General features: G+C 34.0%; 1 protein-coding gene across 12 annotated transcripts in view; it reads right to left on the minus strand.

Moving 5' to 3' along the window:
* The window catches only part of CCDC7 (coiled-coil domain containing 7), a 568294-nt gene that overhangs the window by 17607 nt on the left and 530637 nt on the right, over positions 1-20050 (minus strand). For all 12 annotated transcript variants that reach the window (XM_058297711.2, XM_058297712.2, XM_058297715.2 and 9 more), the window contains 3 exons: positions 18395-18490; positions 11852-11956; positions 8397-8632 (listed from right to left, as the gene is read on the minus strand). In XM_058297711.2, coding sequence (XP_058153694.1) covers positions 8592-8632; positions 11852-11956; positions 18395-18490 — 242 coding nt within the window. In that variant the 3' untranslated portion in view covers positions 8397-8591. The remainder of the gene's footprint in view (positions 1-8396; positions 8633-11851; positions 11957-18394; positions 18491-20050) is intronic.

A 20050-nucleotide genomic window follows, 5' to 3' on the forward strand; every position in this document is an offset into this window, starting at 1 on the left:
TGGAATTGAAGACCACAGTAACTGAAATGAAAAAAAAAAAAATCCCAGGAGGATTTCAAGAGCAGATTGGAACTGTCAGAAGAAAGAATCAGTGAACTTAAAGACAAGATACTTGAAATGGGGGGAAAAAAAAGGCAAAATGAGCCTAAGATATCTCTGGGTTACCACAAAGTGAACCAATATATACATTATGGGAGTCCCAGAAGAAGAAAGACAGAAAGGGGAAGAAGAAATAGCCAAAGAAATTATGACAGAGAACTTCCAAAAGTTGGCAAAAGATGTGAATATGCATATCCAAGAAGCTTAAAGAACATAAAAGAAGATAAACATGAAGAAAAATACAACCTGTCATATTTATTACACTATCAAATGCAAAAGACAAGGACAGAGTTCTACAAGCTGCAAGAGAAAAGCAATGTATTAAGTTTAAGGGAGTCCCAATAAGATTGAGAACCAATTTCCCATCAGAAACCATGGAGGCAAGAAGGCAGTGGGTTGAATTACTTAAAGTGTGGAAGGGAAACAACTCCCAGCCAAGAATTTTTTATTCAGCAAGACTCTCTTTCAAAAATGGGGGCGAGATTAAGACATTCTCAGATAAACAAAATTGACTGAATACATCACAACTAGACCTGCTCCACAAACAATGATAGAGGGAGTTTTTCATACTAAAGGACAGGACAGTAGACAGTAGTTCAAAGTAGCATGAAGAAATAAAGACCTACGGTAAAGGTAACCATTTTGGTAATTATAAATGCAATATTATTATATTGTTTGGTTTGTAACTCTACTTCTTCCTAAAGCTGCTAAAATGTAAATGTATAAAAGGTAATGATAACTCTAGGTTTTTGGTCATACAATGTACACAGATATAAGTGATAGCAAGTACAAAAAATGGTGGAGAGGGAGAGGTGTATAGGACTAGTATATGGGCATGTTATTAAAGTTAATTTGGTATCAAACCAAGTATGATTGCTATATATTTAGGATGTTAAGCTTTTACCCCATGGAAATTGTAAGGGAAATAGATGAAGAATATATCCAGATAGAAAGGAGAAGGCACTCAATATGGTACAATCCAAGAAAGTAAATAAATGTAAAAGTAGGCTTTAATGGAATTGAGGGACAAAAAAATGGTATAACAATTACATACGCTAAATAGCAGACTGGCAGAAGAAATTCTATATTAACAATAGTGAATTTAAGTGTAAATGGATTAAACTCTCTAGTCAAAAGGCTGAAATTGGCAGAATGGATAAAAAAGCATGACCCAACTATAGGGTGTCTGTTAGAGACTCACCTTAAAACCAAAGATGCAAGTAGATTGGCAGTGAAAAGATGGGGAAAAAAATCTGCCATGCAAGAAGTAACCAAAGATAGGTGGGGTGGCTATACTATTGGATAAAATAGACTTTAAGTCAAAAACACTTACAAGGGACAAAGAAGGTCATCACATACTGATAAAGGGGAAAATTCAACAGGAAGATATAACAATTATAAATATATATGAACCTAATATCAGAGCACCAAAATATATGAAGCAAATACTGACTGATTTGAAGAGAAATTGACAGTTCTACACTAATAGTAGGAGACTTAATGAAACACTCTCAATAATGGATAGAACATCTAGTCAAAAGATCAATAAGGAATTACAGGACTTGAATGATACAATAAATTAACTAGATCTAAAAGACCTAGAGAACAATGCACCCAAAAAAAAACCAGAATGCACATTCTTCTCAAGTGTACCTAGATCATTCTACAGGATAGACCATAAAAGAAGTATCAATAAATTAAGTAATTTTGAAATCATATGATGAATGTTATCCAAGCAAAAAGGAATGAAATAGAAATCAATAACAGAGGGAGAAAGGGGAAATTCACAAATATGTGGAAATTAAACAATTTATCTTAAAAAACCAATGGGTTAAAGAGGAAATCAGAAGTGAAATTAGGAAATATCTTGAGGCTAATGAAAATGAAAATACAGCATACCAAAACCCGTGGGATGTTGTGAAGGTAATGGTGAGAAGGAAATTTATAGCTCTAAATGCTTACATTAGAAAAGAAGAAAGACTTCAAACAGAGACCTAAACTCAAAACTGGAAGAATTAGAAAGAGAAGCTGAAACTAAACCCAAAGTGAGCAGAAGGAAGGAAATAAAGATTAGAGCGGAGATAAATAGACAAAACAAACACAAAAACAAAAACAAACAATAGAGAGAAACAAGAAAACCAAAAATTGGTTCTTTGAAAATATCAATCTAATTCACAAATGTTTAGCTAGAGTGACAAAGGAAAAAAGAGGTGAGATACAAGTAACAAAAATCAGAAATGAAAAAGGGAGAATCACTACCAATTCTGCTGAAATAACCTAGATGAAATGGAAAAATTCTTTGAAACATATAAACTACCTGCATTGATTCAAGAACAAACAGAAGATGACAACAAAACAATTACAGATTGAAGTAGTAATAAAGAGATTGAAGTGGTAATAAAAAAACACAACCTCCCAAAAGTAAATCCCAGGACCAGATTGCTTCACAGGGATATTCTACAAATATTTCAAGAAGACTTAACTCTAGTTCTGCTCAAACACTTCCAAAAAATTGAAGAGAAGGAAACACTAAGTCTTTGTACTAGGCCAACATCACCCTCATATTAAAGCCAGATAAAGGTAGCACAAGAAAACTACAGACCAATAACTCTTATGAATATAGATGCAAAAATCCTCAACAAAATACCAGCAAACCAAATCCAGAGTATTGAAATAATTATACTCATGATGATGTGGAATTTATCTCTGGTATGCAAGATTGGCTTAACATAAGAAAATCAATTAATGAAGTATACCACATTAACAGAACGAAGGGAAAAAAACCACATAATCATCTTACTGGACACAGAAAAGGCAACAAAATGTATCACCCCTTCATGATAAAAACACTTAAAAAACTAGGAATGGAAGAAAACTTGAGAAAGGGATATATGAAAAGCCCACAGCTAATGTCCTACTTAATAGCAAGAGACTAAAATATTTCCCTCTAAAGATCAGGAACAAGACAAGATGACCTTACTTATTATTCAACAATGTATTGGAAGTTCTTGCCAGGGCAATTAGTCAAGAAGAAGAAATATAAGGTATCCAAGTTGGAAATGAAGAAGTAAAACTTTCCCTATTTGCAAGTGATATGATCATACATTTATAAAATCCTGAAAACTCCACAACAAAGCTCCTAGAGGTAATAAATGAATTCAGCAAAGAGGTGGGGTACAAGATCTACATAAAAAAAAAAAAATCAGTAGTGTTTCTATATACAAGCAGTGAACAATTGGAAGAAGAAATCAAGAAATAGCTTCCAGTCACAATAGCAATTAAAAGAATCACATATCTAGGACCAAATTTAACCAAGGATGCAAAGGACTTGTACACAAAAAAACTACAAAACATTGCTATAAGAAATCAAAGAACACATACATAAATGGAAGGACACTTCATGTTCATTGTTTGGAAGACTAAATATCCTTAAGATTCAATGTAATACTATTCAAAATTACAGAAATGGAAATTGCAGAAATGGAAAAAGCCAATCAAATTTATCTAGAAGGTTAAGAAGCTTCAAATAGATAAAGCCATTTTGAAACAGAAAAAAAGTTAGAGGAATCAAACTCCAGATCTTAAATCTTATTAGAAAGCCACACTAGTCAAAACAGCAAGGAACTGGCACAAGTAAAGACATATAGACTAATAGATTAGAGTTGAGAGCTCAGAAATCAACCCTACATTTATGGCCAACTGATTTTTGACAAAGTGGCAATGACTACTCAATTGGGAAAAAAATATCTCTTCAACAAATTGTGCTGAGAAAACTGGATCTCCACTTTCAAAAAGAAGGAGGACCCTTACCTCATACAATATACAAAAATCAACTCAAAATGAATCAAAGAGTTAAAATAAGAGCTGAATTCATTTATTACCTCTAGAACTTTGTTATGGAGACAACCCAATTTAAAAATGGGCAAAACTCTTGAACAGACATCACTCCAAAAGAAGATATATGAATGGTCAGAAAGTACATAAAAAGATTGATCAATATCAGTAGCAATCAGGGAAATGCAAATAACAACCACAATGAGATAATCTTTCACACCCACTAGAATGGCTCCTATTAAATAGAAAATAACAAGTGTTTTAGAAGTTGTGGAAAAATAGGAATACTCATTCATTGCTGGTGGCAATGTAAAATGGAAGACAGTTTGGTGGTTCCTTAGAAAGCTAAGCATGGAATTAACATATGACCTGGCAATCCTACTACTAGGTATATACCCAACAGGATTGAAAGCAGAGGCTCTAATGGATATTTGCACACCAATGTTCATAGCAGCATTATTCACAATTGTCAAAAAGATGGAAGCAACCCAAGAGTCTATCAACCAATGAATGGATAAATAAAATGTGGTATATACATACAATAGAATATTACTGAGCTTTATAAAGGAATGAGGTCCTGATACATGCAACAACATGGATGAACCTTGAAGACATAATGTTGGGTGAAATAAACAAAACACAGAAGGACAAATACTGTGCGATATCACTAATGTGAAACAATTAGAATAAGCAAAGTCAGAGTCAAAATCTAGAATATAGGTTATCAGTGGATGGAGTGAGGATAGGGAATGGGAAATGTGGTCTTAAAATGTACTAAATTCCTATTTGAAATGATTTTGGAAATGGATGGTAGTGATGGTAGCACAACATTGTGAATGCAATTAACTGCACTGTAATATATATCTGAATATGACTAAAAGGGGAAATGTTAGATTGAAAATTATATCAGAATATACATTTTTTAAAAATCCATAGAAGTACACTACACAAACAGTGAACCCTAAATTAAACTATGGACTTAAATTAATAACAGAATCATAGAAGTGTGCTATCATCATTGTAACAAATGTTCTACACCAATGCAATTTGGGGGTGGGATGGTATCTGGGAATTCTGTATTTTATGCATGATAGCTCTGTAAACCTACAACTTCTCTAATAATGGAAAGAAATAGTACTAGCCATATGAAAAAGCACTTATTTATTATGTCTGTCCTTTCCACTAGCTCCTTGAGAGCAGACTGCGTCCTATTCATCTTTGCCAGCACAGTGTATCAATGAATGTTAAAATGAAATGACTTAATCTTTTAAAAATATATATAAATATTCTCAAAGAATTTCTGGAACAGAAAAGGCATTCTATATCCATAGCATTTTAGCTGTAAGGCTTTAGCTAAAAGGCTGAGTTCCAGGAGAAAGTAGAGAGAGAGAGAGCAGCAGACTTGCCATCTTGCCTCACTAAGTATCAGGACTCCAGGATCTGCTAGCAGCTGACCTTTGGTGAGAAAGCTTTTCTGATGATGCCTTGATTTAGACATTCTTGTAGCCTCACAACTATAAGGTTTTCCCCAAAATAAATCCCCTTTATAAAAGCCAACCCATTTCTAGTATATTGCATTGGAAGCCTGTGGCAAACTAATACAGAAATTGGTACTGAGAGAGTGGGTGCTGTTGCTTGCAATTATCAAAAATTTGGGGGAGAGTGGATGTAGCTCAGTGATTGAGTGCCTGATTTCCATGTATGAGGTCCTGGGCTCAATCCCTGGTGCCTCCTTCAAAAAAAAAAAAAAAGCAAAAAAACGTTGGAATGGTTTTATAAGTGGGTAACTGGAAGATTTTGGAGGAATTGTGAGATTCTTGATAGAAAAGTCTAGATTGCTTTGAAGAGACTGTTGTCAGGAATAGGACTCTAAAATTACTTCCAGTGAGGCCTTAGACAGAAATGATGACTGTGACTGGAAGGAAGGTGATCCTTACTTTAAAGTAGCAGAGAACTTGGCAAAATTGATTTCTGATGTTAGATGGAAGGAAGAATTTAGAAGTGATAAGCTTGGATATTTAGCTGAGATTTCCAAACTAAATGTGGAAAATGCAGCCTAGCCTCTCTTTGCAGCTTATAGCAAAATGCATGAGGAGAGAGAAAAGCTGAGAGCTGAGCTCCTAGGTACCAAGAAACCAGAAATTGATGGTTTAGGAAATTCTGAGCTTCCAGAAAACAAGATCCCAGAGGATAGTGCCCCATGTGAGGACTTAACTGAACTTGGAAACAGGTAGCCACATCCTTGCAAGTCAGGATTGGAAATGCAGTTATCTAGAAAGGATTTGTGGAAAGTCTTATTGCCCGATGCTTGGGACCTGTGAACTTCATGCAAAACTAATGAGTTATTTGTGAGATCTGTATGAATGAAACTACTACCAGCCTGTACTAAAAGGGACAGGGAAGGGGGAGAGAGATTAAAGGAAAAACAACTTCAAAGGCAAAATCATGGAAACTGGAGTCTGGACTGAAGATACCTTCTTGGGCCAAAAGAGGGATCCCGCTCATGTGTGCAGAAAGAGTGAATTTGCCCCAGCATTTGAAGAGGGTGGGTCTTCCAGCCTGTTGTTCAGGGAGAGTTCAGCTGCCCCAGGCTACAGATAGGGTGAAGCACATTTCCCAGTAGTTGGGAGAGTTAGGTACCAACTCACTCTTCTGAGGGGTTTGGGCCTGTGTGCCAGAGACTAGGGAGAGTGTGGCTGCCACTCTACTGTGTTAAGGGGGTTGAGATCATGTCTCAGAGATTGGGGAAAGTGTGATTGTCACCCCAATGTTCTTGGAGGATGAGACCTAGAGTTTGGTCACCACCCAGATGCCTGATGAGGATGGAACCAAGCCCATGGAAAGGGTGGGCCCCAGTGAAGCCTTGAGGAAAAGAAACCATGTTCCTATAGATGACTCTCAGACTGAAATCTAATGGATTATGCCCTGCAGATTTTTGGAACTGTTTGGGACCTGTGGTGCCTGTTTTCCTTCCAATTTCTCCCTACAGTATTTCAAATGTTTATCCTATGTCTGTCCCTCCTTTGTATATTAGGAGTAGATAACTTGCTTTCTAAGTTTCACAGATCTAAAACCAGAGGGGAAAATTCTGTCCCAAGACAGACTGCATGCATATAATTGATTTTGATGTGATTTTTATACTTAGCATTGTTACTGGAATGATTTAAGGCTTTTTAAAATATTGTGATGTACTGAATGTATTTTGCATATTGAAAGGACAAGTCTTTTTGTGATTCAGATGGTGGAGTGTGGTGGTTTGAATTTTGTGAATCCCAGAAAAGATTGTCTTGAACTAATTCATTCCTGTAGGTGTGGGTCCTTTAATTGCATTAAATTCAGTCAAGGGACCTTTGATTAGATCACATGATTAGATCACTTTTGGCTGGATTACATCAGTAAGGTGTGATCCAGTTTGGGTTCTGCCTTTTTACTGGATTCTTCTATAAACGGAGACACAGAGACAGAGAGTCACAGTAAAGGAAGCTCTGCCATTCTGACCCAGTCAAATGAAAGAAAGGACTCCAGGTTCACCTACAGCTGCAGAAAGACAGTGAAACCCTGGGAGGCTCAAAGAGATGAGGTCCAGGGAGAGATGCCTGATTGCCCACAGCTGAGCTCCAGGAGAAAATAGAGACCAGCAGACCTACCATCTTGGCTCACCACATGACAGACTCCAGACTGGCAGGCATTCTTTGGAGAGAAAGCATCACTGATGATGCCTTGATTTAGACATATTTGTAGCCTCAAAACTGTAAATTTTACCCCAAATAAATACCCTTTATAAAAGCCAGCCCATTTCTGGTATATTGGCAGCCTGTGACAAACTAAACATTGCCCTAATTCTTGCTGGGAAAAAATAGAAACATTCAAGGTACAAAAGATATTATTTAAGTCTAAATACCTATGGGAGTGAAAATACAGATTAGATTTAGGACAATCTTATCCCATAATATTTAAGCTCTGCAGAGGACAGTAAACATGTGAATAAAAATATTTTAATGTTATGAAACATTTGATAGGCAATTATTGTATCTTTAAAATTCCTAGCAATTGCATATTTGCCATTACAAATTATATAGCATATGCTTTAATGCATACCAATCCAGTTATTGCCATGAGGCATTTATATTTACTTACTTTCTTCTTCTTTTTTTTTTTTTCAAAGAAAGTTTATTAGTTTATTCCCTCTGGTAACCACCTCTTTCTCTCTCTCTTTTTTTTTTTTTTACTTTTTAGGAGGCACCAGGGCTTGAACCTTGGATCTTGTATGTGTAAAGCAGGCATCCAAACACTGAACCACAACCTCTCTACCTTACTTTCCTTTTTTAAATTGGTTGTACAATGTTAAAATATTACCATTTTGAAGAGGGTGAATCTTTTTTATAACTTGTGATTTAAAATATAATTATGACTTTTTTTAAAATTAGAAAAAAGAGAATGAAATTTTAAACATTCAAACTCACCTGCTGCCTTTTAAAGCCCTCCACGATTTGGGCCCACCCTGTTTTTCCAGTGAATTTCCCACTATTGCTCAATAATCACCATCCACTCAAGTCAGTGTTGTTTCCACAAGGCCTCACTCCACACTTGAGATTTTCATGTATGTCCTCATGAATTTGCTCTCTTTATCTTGCCCAGAACTCTCTTCATTCTCAAAGTTATGAATGTGGTTTAAATTTTCGGGCAGTGGCCTCAACCACTTTAAAGAAAAATTATTTTGTAATTTGAAAAAAAAAGTTTGCTTAATTTCATCATAATTGATACACATTTTCATTATATTTGATGTCACAGAAAATAGGATATTATTAAATATAAATAATAGTACAATTAAAATGGAAAAGCAGTACATAAATGTAATGACATTGTTTCCACATAAGTGATATGGGATATTCTTATATAGTCTTAGATACTGAGATATATTTAGAGCAGTAGAAATATAAGACAAGGGCTCTCAAATTCGAATTTGTATCAGAATCACCCAGAAGGCTTCTTAAAACACAGATTACTTGACCCTTACCCAGAGTTTCTGCTTTATAGGTCTTGGGTGGGGCCCAAGAATTTTCATTTCTAAGTTCCTAACAGATGCCACTCTCTGAGAAGCAGTGACAGATGATTTCAAAATGTCCAAATCACTAGAATATTTTACTGTGGCATAGGAAAAATGTATAGTTTTATTATATGCATGGTTCCTTGAAAGATCTGCCAGTTTTAAATGAGAGGCCAATTTGTGAACTGAATAGGATCAGGAGGAATTAGTGTCAGGCAAGAAAGAGCAGCAAAGCCCATTTTAGGTAAAAGACTCATGTTTGAGCTAATGGAAACCAAGGCTGGATTTTCAAATATTTATCAATTCCAGGATTTGGTTGTAACATTGTTAGAGAGAGAAAAACTAAAAACAACCAAAGTATTCATTTAATAGAGGCCTAGTTAAATAAAATACGGTAGGTCCAAATATAAAGGATATAGAAAGAATTAGATTGATTTGGATGTCCTAACATGAATGGATTTCCAAGATATAGTCTTATAGTTTAAAAACTGAAGGTGCATAAAAGAAGCATGGTTTCTTTTAATAAACAACAATAATAAATACTTATTGCATATTAAACTATATACATATATATATTTATATCTATAATTGAGTATAACTACATATGTATAAATATTTACATATATATTTTTTCAGTAAGTATGCACACAGCTATATATGTGCTTTCTCTAAAGGTTATGCAAAAAACAACACTATTTACCTTGAAGGAGAGGGTTTGGTGGGGAAAATGTAATTTCATTAATTAATTGTAGGCTTTCCTATATCATTTGCTTTGTTTCCACATGTATGTATTATTTCTAGTTTAAAAATATTAATAAATTTACACATAGAATGATTATGGTAAAAAGGACAGACAATAGCAAATGTTGGCAAGGATACAGATAAACAAGAAACCTCATAATTGCTAGTGGGAATGAAAAATGGTAAAGCCACTTTGGTGTGCAAGAGAATACTAGGAGCAGCATTATTTGTAAGCCCCCCAAACTGGAAATAACCCAAATGTCCATCCACTGGTAAAAAGATAAAATGCAGTACATCCTCTTCTAGTAATAAAAAACAATGAAGTCTTGATACGCACTGCAACATGAAGGAACTTTGAAAACATGCCAAGTGAAAGAAGCCAGACATAAAAGTCCACTTATTGTATAATTATATTTGTATGAAATGTCAAGAAAGGGAAAATTTATAGGAACAGAGTGTAGATTAATGGTTACTTGTGGCTGGGGGTGGAAGCAGGAATTAACTGTCATGAGGAATTTTACCAAGGTAATGAAAATATTCTAAAACAAGATTTTGGTGATCTTTACATACCTTGGTAAATTTACTAAAATAATTGAATTGTACATTTCAAATAGGTGAATTTTATGGTAGGTAAATTATATCTCAATAATTTTATTAAAAATATCAATTGGGTTATCTAGAAAAAGGGATTATAAACAATATTTGCCTTTTCAATTGTACTCTTCTGAATGAATAATAAAACAACTAATGCTGGCAACTGTTTTGCAACTGCTAGCTACAAAGGAGGCAGAAAAATGTAATTGTTTCAGTCTTTTGCTGCCCAAAATAAAATCAGACTTATCTCAGAAAGGATGGATCTTGAAAGGCAAATCAAAGACTCAGTCTTTTTTTCCATACAAAGCACTCACATCCTCACCGTAAGGGGACAACCCCAAAGTCCCAGATCTCTGAGTGATGTCACAGTCCTCTTTATCAAAGACAGACGTGACTTACTATGTTGAAAACTCATACAAGAAAAGATAAGTTATATTCCCCCAACACACCAAATACAGTACCACAGAAAAGGAACAGGAGAAGATAAATAACAACTACAATTTGAAAAGGGGAGAATGGAAAACACACAGCTGCCTCTAATCCATAGCAATAGATGTGACCATTGCTTTTGATTAGATTGATTGAGCTGGCCATCCCTTAGTCTCTCCAGCTCCTAGTTCTGTTCTCTGGAAGAGTGTCCTTTGTTCATTGTTTTACATGGTCCCTGGCTCTGTACTCTAGGAATTTCTTCCCTACCCTTTATATCCATAGCCACATCTGAAGTAGACATTGTACAGTGTGACCTTTCTGGAGACTGAAGAATTTTAAGAGCCAGCTTCCTGATGGTGTGGATTTGGGGACCTGGGATTGCTCTGAAAAGTGAGCAGTCCCAGCCTGTTGAATGTGAAACTCAATATTGTTGCAATACAAATTCCTCAAAACAAAACAAAACAAAACAAAGTAGGATTCTGGTCTTTTTTAAACATAATTTTAAGCCTGAACATTTTCATCTTCTATTTATAGTCATCTATGTTCTGCTTAGCTTCTTCTATCTTAACAGTCACTGCCTTGGATCATGTGAAATAGTGGACTTGGATAAGAAGTCATAACTCTTAATCCTGTTTTTGCTAGCTGGTTCACTCCGTTTAAATACATGGTTCCAGTTTTAGCTCCAGATGTGGGGGCAGTTACATAGCTAACATTTATAACTGTTTAAATTTAGGAGAGCAAATCAGTATAAGTCTCATCATAACACACTCAGCTAACTTAGATTTCAGACTTAAGGGAGAGATTCTGAGGTTGCCCCATTATCCAACATAGAAGCTGTAGCTCCAGCTATCATATATGTAATCCATACAGGAAGAAGAAGAAAGAGAAAAGGGGTATGCCTACTTGTAGAGTAAGGCTTTATTGAAATTTTTTCCCAGAAAACCCATCAATAACTTCATTTTCATTTCATTCCCAAAGAAGTCTGATTTTTAAGTATCTGGCTTTATCCAGCCCTGGTCCAAAATCCCACTCTGGGGCGTTATTACCAAACTGTTTAGAGATGACGGCAGCACTTTTGTTACAATCCCCCAAATCACCTTTGTTTACCTTTAAAGAAATCTTCTCTCTTCTGGGATGGATAATCTCTCTTATTTGTTACCTTGTTTAGATAATTTTGCTTAGATGCTGAATGTATATTCATTTTCCTGGGTCCTATTTAATAAAAATAAAATATTGACAAAATTATAATAGAAATTAACTAAACTTAATGTTTAATGTAGAAATAAAATTCTTTTCTAACTTCCTTTTAACTATTATCATTAACTAAGTTCTTAAAAATAGCTTGATATTCACTTAGAGCATTCTCATGTAGGAAAAAAAAACTTTCTGAAACCTTCTAAACAAACATAATTTTGGTATTTAAAAAGTCAATGTACTACTGAAAAAGAAAAAAAATAATGAAAAGGTGCTCAAATGCATGAGTCATTTGAGAAATGTCAATCAGAACCACATGAAATACCATTACTTCCCCACCAGAATAGCTACAATAAAAAAATAGCAAAGATCAAAAGTACTGGAACCAAGACATTCCTACACAGTGGTGGTAGGGTAAATTGCCAACTACTTTGGAAGACTTTTTGGCAGAATCCACTAGAGTTGAACATGTGCAAGTTCTATGGGCCTACAATTCCACAGACCCAATAGACTTACGTTAACATGGCCTAGAATGCTGATAGCAGGACTATTTGTAAGAGCTAAAAACAGGTAATGATCCAAATGCCTGTCAACAGTAGAATGGATAAACTGTGGTATAATCACACAGTGGAAAACTGTCAAACAATGAGAATATATAATCTACTATATACAATATAACAAAGTATATAAAACAATAAAGTGAATTTCAAAGTTATACTTTTGAGGAAAAGGAAGTCAGAGACAAAATATATACGACATGACTCCAATTATATAAAGCACAAAAACAGGTAAAACTGAACTGTGTTGTTCAAGCAATATAGCAAATATCCTTGAGGGGTTGACATGACTGTAAAGAAGCACAAAGTGGGGCTTCTGAGCTAGTAAAGTTTTGTTTCTTGACCTAAATGCTGGTGACTGGACTGTTCCTTATGGGAAAATTCATAGACCTTAAAATTTGTGTATTTTTCTGTGTTTATATCACACTACACCAGTTAAAAAACAAAAACAAAAACTTAAAAACAGGGTATCCAATATTGAGAACTCAATTAGTAATATGTAAGATCAACAGGAAAAATATATTACAACACAGAGTCAAACTACATAGAGATGGAAATCATGAAGGAAAAGAAAAGAAATTAAGAGGATCGATTACGAGGACTACCTTTTGAATAGTAGGAAATCTAGCAGAGAATCAACAAAGGAACACATAGTAGGACGGAATTTAAAAACTAGTATTTGCAGATTGACATAGCTTAATAAAATTTAGACAGGATTAACATAAAACACACTCATAAAAATTCCTGAATTCAGATGATAAATTCTCATAGGCTTTCAGAAAGGAAAAAAAACCCACATTATTTATGAAGGGAGAGACACTAACTATGCAATACCAGCAACTTGGAGGTAATGGAACAATTTCTACAGATAGAAAGAAAAGAAATGGAAGACAAAGACCCTAAATGCATCCATGGAGTTGTTTACTCATTAGGTGAAACAAAATGACAATCTGTCTAAAGAAAATGCTCAAGAAAGCATTCTAGCCAAATGACCATGGAATCAGATGGAGAACTCAAAGTGGTAGATGAAAAAGAAGATAGAAAGTAAGAGTGAGCAATGAGCCTTGAAGCATACAGCATTTATCAAAGAGTGGCATTCAAAGTTAAGCACAATAAATATCCCTGAAAAGGACAGAACATTATGCTAAAATGTATAATACATGCATAATATAAAATAGATATAAACCTTGATTTGCTGAATAGAGAAATAAAACAGGTAAAGCCAAGGATAAATAAATAAAAATAAAACCTTGGTAAAATAAAATTGTAGAGTGGGGAGAGTCAAATATATAAACAAACATATATGAGATTTGAATAAACATGACAAAAAGCTCCATTTAACAGAGTTATTCTTCAAATAGAGAACATATATTCTTTCCTTAAGTCCTAAAACATCCACTAAAATAGTTCCTAAATTTGGCCACAAATATACCCTGCATTTTAAAAACAGAGAATTCTACAGATCACACTCTCATATCACAAACTAATAAAATTAGAAATAACATTGAAAAGATGCCAAAACTCTTAGCTAGTTGAAATTAATAGACATATTAATAACACCAAGTTCAAAAGGGAAATGAAAATTGCAGTGACAAATTACTTAGAAAATAACAAAAACAGTTTAAATGAAAATAAATAGGATTAAAATAATATTCAGAGCAAATTTTATAGCCTTAAATATCTTTATGATACTAAAAAGAAAGAGAAAAAATAAGGAATTATTCAAAATAAGAATTAGTAAAATGACAAAGGAATGTAAAAGAAGGGAATTAATTTAAAAAACACCTAAATATAATAAAATTATAAAGAGAAAGGATAAATAAAACCATAATTGGGTCTTAAAAAGACAATAAGAGATAAAACCACAGAGAGCCTCATAGAATAAAGGAGCAAGAAAGTAAAATTACATAATATTATGAATGAAAACCAGATATAACCAGTTACAGAAGAGAATGTAAAATTCATTAGACTTGCAAATCACAGGTAACAAATTAAATACAAAGAAAATGTACTATTTTGAAAAGCAAAATATAAAACATCAAGATTGATTTAAAAAGAAGATTTGAATAAACTATTTACTTTAGAAGAGACTGGAAAGGGTTCTATTTTTATGATAGCAAAGGCTCTTGCTATGTCTCAGTACTTTTTCAGGTCTTGTTAAATGTAGTCATAAATTACAATTTAAACATTTCTACAAATAATAGGCATTAAACTCGTTATATTACTAAATATTTTTTAAAAATTAACTATTTTAACTATCATGGTTTCTTTCACTTCCATTCCTAACAGGTTAATTAGAGAAAGCTATTGATTTTTGTTTTATATATCTCATATCTAGTCAAAATATTCTCATTAATTTTGGTAAATTATTCTACAGCCTCTTTGTTTCCTTGATATACAGTTAGATTATCTGCAAAATAGAGAAAAATTTACCGAGCTTTTTCCATTGTTTAAATGTTATTTTATATGCATGTCTCATTTCGTTAATAAGAATCACCAAGATGCTTATAAATAATACTAGAGATTGCAATAGTCTCTAATTTGATCATGACTTTAATAGAAATGTTTTCTTCATTTCAATGTCTAGTACAATGTTTACTGTTTGCTGGCTTTTTTGTAAATAGTACTTAATATATTTAAGAACTAGATTATTTCAATTCTGATTTAGTTTAGTGTTTTATTAGAAATGGCTGTTAGAATGTGCCAAATGCCTTCTCAGAATCTCATTATATAGTCAAAAGCTTCTCCTCCTTTAATTAGTTTATATAATGGATTATTTAGATATTATGTTCAACTTCTTGCAATCCTGGAATAACTTTCTTAATAATTACTCATTTGCCTTAGGTTAATTTTGGATTCATTATTTTTTTATTTGGCATTTTTATATCAATAATCATAAGTGAGACTGGTCTATACTTTTATCATAAATTGTATTGAGGTTTTAATATTAAAATTCATACATGATTTGAAGAGATCCCTTTTTTAACATTCAGGAAAAGTTTAGTTTTGTGACTCTTTTGTTAGACATTTAGACAGTATGGCAGTTTGATATTGTTTATGAATTCCAAAAATAGATATTGGATTATGTTTGTAAATTGGTCTGTCCCTCCAGCATATTAGATTATATTGAATTCAGAGGTTTCACTTTTACTTGATTAAATTATGACTAGGGCTTTGATGGGGCCATGTCAGTAGGATGTTGAGTCCCTGTCCCCTTGGTGGGTAAGGACTCACAGAGAAAACGACATGGCAGAGAACACAGAGTTAGTTGGAGTTTTAATGCTGGAGCCTGGAAAGAAGCACACAGAGGAGCAGAGAAAAGGCTCAATTAGTCACGGCAGAGGCCCTGGGAAGACAGACAAGCTGTTTTCACCTGGTATTCTATAGCTGGCCTTGTGGACAGAGGTGAACAGCTGAGCTGGGAGAGAAACAAGCCCTGGGAAGAGAGGAATCTAGGAAGCCTAAACCCTTTCAGACATCAGCAGACATTTTGCTGCAACACGTGGCAATAGACTTTGGTGAGGGAAGTAATTTACACTTTACGGTCTGGTAACTGTAAGCTTCTACCCCAAATAAATACCCTTTATAAATACCAACAGATTTCTGGTATTTTGCATCAGCACCCCTTTGGCTGACTAATACAGAATTAATATATAGTATATAACTGAAATTCTAATTTTTGAGAACTAAATAAACTTTTATTGAATAAATAAAATATTGTAAAGATTAAAAGACTAAGTGTCTGTTATGGGTTGACTTGTGTCTTCAAGAAGACATACTTAAGTCCTAACCACCAGTCCTGGGAATGTGACTTATTTGGAAATAGGATCTTTGAAGATCTGATTGGTTAAATTGGGGTCAAACTGGATTAGGGTGGGTCCTAATCCAGTATGACTGGTGTCCTTATAAGAAGGGGGGAATTGGACACAGACAGACACAGGGAGATGGCCATATGATGACTGAGGGAGAGATGGAAGCCCAAAAGTTATCAGCTACAAGAAGCCAGGAGAGAGACATGGAACAGACTTTTCCCTGCAGACTTCAGAGGGAGCATGGCAAATATCTTAGACAGGATACAAAGCAATAACTATTAACAAAATTTGATAAATTAAACTTCATCAAAATTAAAACTTTGCTCATCATTTGGTGATCAAAATTAACATCCATGAATGACCATGGATATTGAGTGCCCCCAGATGTAGTACACGGAGAAAAACAAAATATTCCCTATGCAGTATTCTGACCGAGAATGTATAACTTCAATCTAATCATTAGGAAAATCGGACAAAAAATGAGAACTGTATTTTAAGAAAAAGGTTTTTTTTTAAAAAAATGTCTATGTTTTCATAAAAACAAAGGAAGGCTGTGAAAATGTTGTAAATTAAAGGAGTTCAAAGAGACGTGACAACGAAATACAATACTGACTCTCTACTGGATACTGTCATGAAGGGAGAAAATGCTTTAAAGGACATTATTATGGATGGCAGATTAAAGTATTATTTCAACATAAGTTTATGAAATTGATGACTGTTCTGTTGTTATGAAAGAATATCCATATTCTTAGGAAATATACACTGAACTATTTAAAGATATACTTAAATATCTTCCTTTCAGTAGACTGTCAACTGACGAAGAGAAAGAGAGAGGAAGAGGAAAAAGGGAAAGGGAGAAGCTTCTCTTTTCAATAGAATGCCAGCTGATAAATGTAATAAGAAGGACCAATTTAGAACATTACAAGAGATTAAAAAAAAATTGGTGAGGAATAGGATATTTACATAGACTTTCAGAATCTATTTTCATTAAATGTAAACAATTCTCATTGAAGCTGCAAAAGAATGAAAAATCTAGTGCTGGCTAAGGTTCTGGGAAACACATCCTTCACAGATTTGCTACCAGAAGTATTAACTGCAGTCATTTTGGAAAGTAGCTTGCAATATCTGTTAAAATTTTTAAAAACTATACATATCCTTTAACAGAGTAAACCCTCTTTACAAACTCTATTCTATAGAAATGCAATCACCACAATAGAAATATATATGTACAATGATATTTATTGTACCATTGCTTGTAGTAGCAAAAATATCTGATAAAAATGTTAATGTTGGGAAGCGGACTTGGCCCAGTGGATAGGGCATCCATCTACCCAAGTGGAGCTGGCCCACGTGCAGTGCTGATGCGTGCAAGGAGTGCCATGCCACACAGGGGTTTCCCCGCGTAGGGGAGCCCCATGCGCAAGGAGTGCACCCTGAAAGGAGAGCTGCCCAGCGTGAAAGAAAGTGCAGCCTGCCCAGGAATGGTGCTGCACACATGGAGAGCTGACACAGCAAGATGATGCAAAAAAAAGAACTACAGGTTCCCGCGCTGCTGACAACAACAGAAGTGGACAAAGAAAAACTCGCAGCAAATGGACACAGAGAGCAGACAATGGGGGGTTTGGGGGGGGGGGGAGGAAAGGGAAGAGAAATAAATAAAAAATACATCTTAAAAAAAAGAATATTGGTCTTATATAATAAAAAATGTTAATGTTCGATAGAGGAATGGGTTAATAAATTATGACACATTCATAATATGAATGTGATGAGGTAATTTAAAGTTCTGAGAGATTAAAAAGAATTTTATATCAATTTACCTAGTTTGGGAGTGAGGGGGATCTTGGATGTATATAAAACAAAATTTATAAGTTATTGATTAATGTATAGTATATGATCCTATTATTTTGCAGAACCATAAACCCCTTTTATAGCCATATATCTACTTATACATGTTTGATAAAAGGTTTGTCAGTATATGCTTGGCTCAAAACATTGCTTGCCTTGGGGAGGGGGCTACAGGTTTGAGCGGATCAGTAGAGAGAGTAGGAGATAGTATAAAGTTTTATTTATTGTAGTAATTCTTTTACCTTTATGGAGAATCTTTTTAGGTGTAGAGACCATAGCAGGCAGATTATGTGTAAGTTCAACAACTGTTTTGTTTAACTTCACAGTTTTTGGTTGCCCTAATAAAAATAAAAATAAAAATAAAAATAACGTTATGAAATTATACTAGAAATTAACTGATTTAAATTTTTAAAAATGAAAATAAATCAATCTTTATAGCACAACATCCTTATAACTTTTTTCAATCATTTAGATAAAACAGTGAAACTTAAAACAAAATATTTTATCTTTGATTTTTCCTTGCTGGTTCTTGATTTTTATAAACATTATGTTTATAAACTAAGAGTACAAGTCCAGAGAAACAAATAATAGAAATACCATATAAAAATGTCAGAGAGAGTACTTTGTTTTCCTTAGGACAGTAAAAAATTACTTAAGTAACTGAATCAATACATTTTAAGATAAAAAGATTTTATCTTTCTACAAAAATATTTTATCTTCTCCTTTATAAAAATGTTTATCTTCCCACGATGAAAAATCTAGTGTTAGAATGGAAGGAGAGATAGAAATGCTATTATAAAAATATACATTTTGAAAATCATTAAAAACAAAACTATGTAATTATGAAAATAGCTTCAATATCTGCTCATCCTGAGAAAAAATGTTAAAATACAAAACAGAATATGGGATATTTAGATGGTATTTTTTTCATAGTTACTGGGCTAAATTTATATTAATGTCTTGAATTTCTACAACATATTTCTTGTACAGACATGAAACAGCTCTTCAATTCCTTAGGGAAAATGTTTGAAAAATATTTATCTGCCCTTATTGCTAGATTTAAAGCCCTGATGTTTTAAAGGAAAATAAAAACATTTATGATACCTCTGATTCCATTCAATCCACAAAAAGTGAGCATTATTACTGCTCCCTAGTCATGAAATAAAAATTAAGAGAGTGGATTATTCAGACCATTTATTGGTTCTCATTCTCCTCCTTGTTTATTTTTAGGCAATATTACTGTTTATAATTCATACTTCCATCAGAGAAAAGGCTTTAACTTGGAAGAGGAAACTAAAGTTATAGGTAAAACCATTCATGAAAAACAGTAAAATAGTAAAACTATTAATTAATAGAAGGCAGTTTTAAAGATGATATGAAGCAGCAAGTAAACCCAAAATCAATGATATTTTTCTAAAATATACTGAGCGATGACTGATCTCACAGTCTGGCAGTTAGTATGAAGAATTTACAGAAGATGATTCAGTTGCCCATTGACTACAAAGATGAAGCACTTACATCTATTGATTGGATAAGGTTTCTAGGCTGTTAATCCAATCTGTTTTCACCATCTTCGTGGTTACAACAGGCTAAAAGACACCATCATTTTTTCTAAGATGACAGTAGTTCCTTAACTGCTCTTCCTGCTTTTGATTTTGCCTTCCCCCTCAGTCTATTCTCAACAGAGTTGTAAAAGGGATCCGGTTAAATGTAAATCGGATCATGTTGCTCCTCTTTTCAAGACTCTCCAATGGCTTCCCATCTCACCCAGAATAAGTCAAAGTCCTTCCATGAACTACACAGCTAGACATGCACTGCCTCCCATTATTCTGGGGCCCAATTTCCTACTTGGCTTCTATTTGCTCACTCTCCTCCAGAGTTCACTCTTCCTGTCTGTT

This window comes from Dasypus novemcinctus, chromosome 5 (genome assembly GCF_030445035.2).
Source record: "Dasypus novemcinctus isolate mDasNov1 chromosome 5, mDasNov1.1.hap2, whole genome shotgun sequence".
NCBI lineage: Eukaryota > Metazoa > Chordata > Mammalia > Cingulata > Dasypodidae > Dasypus > Dasypus novemcinctus.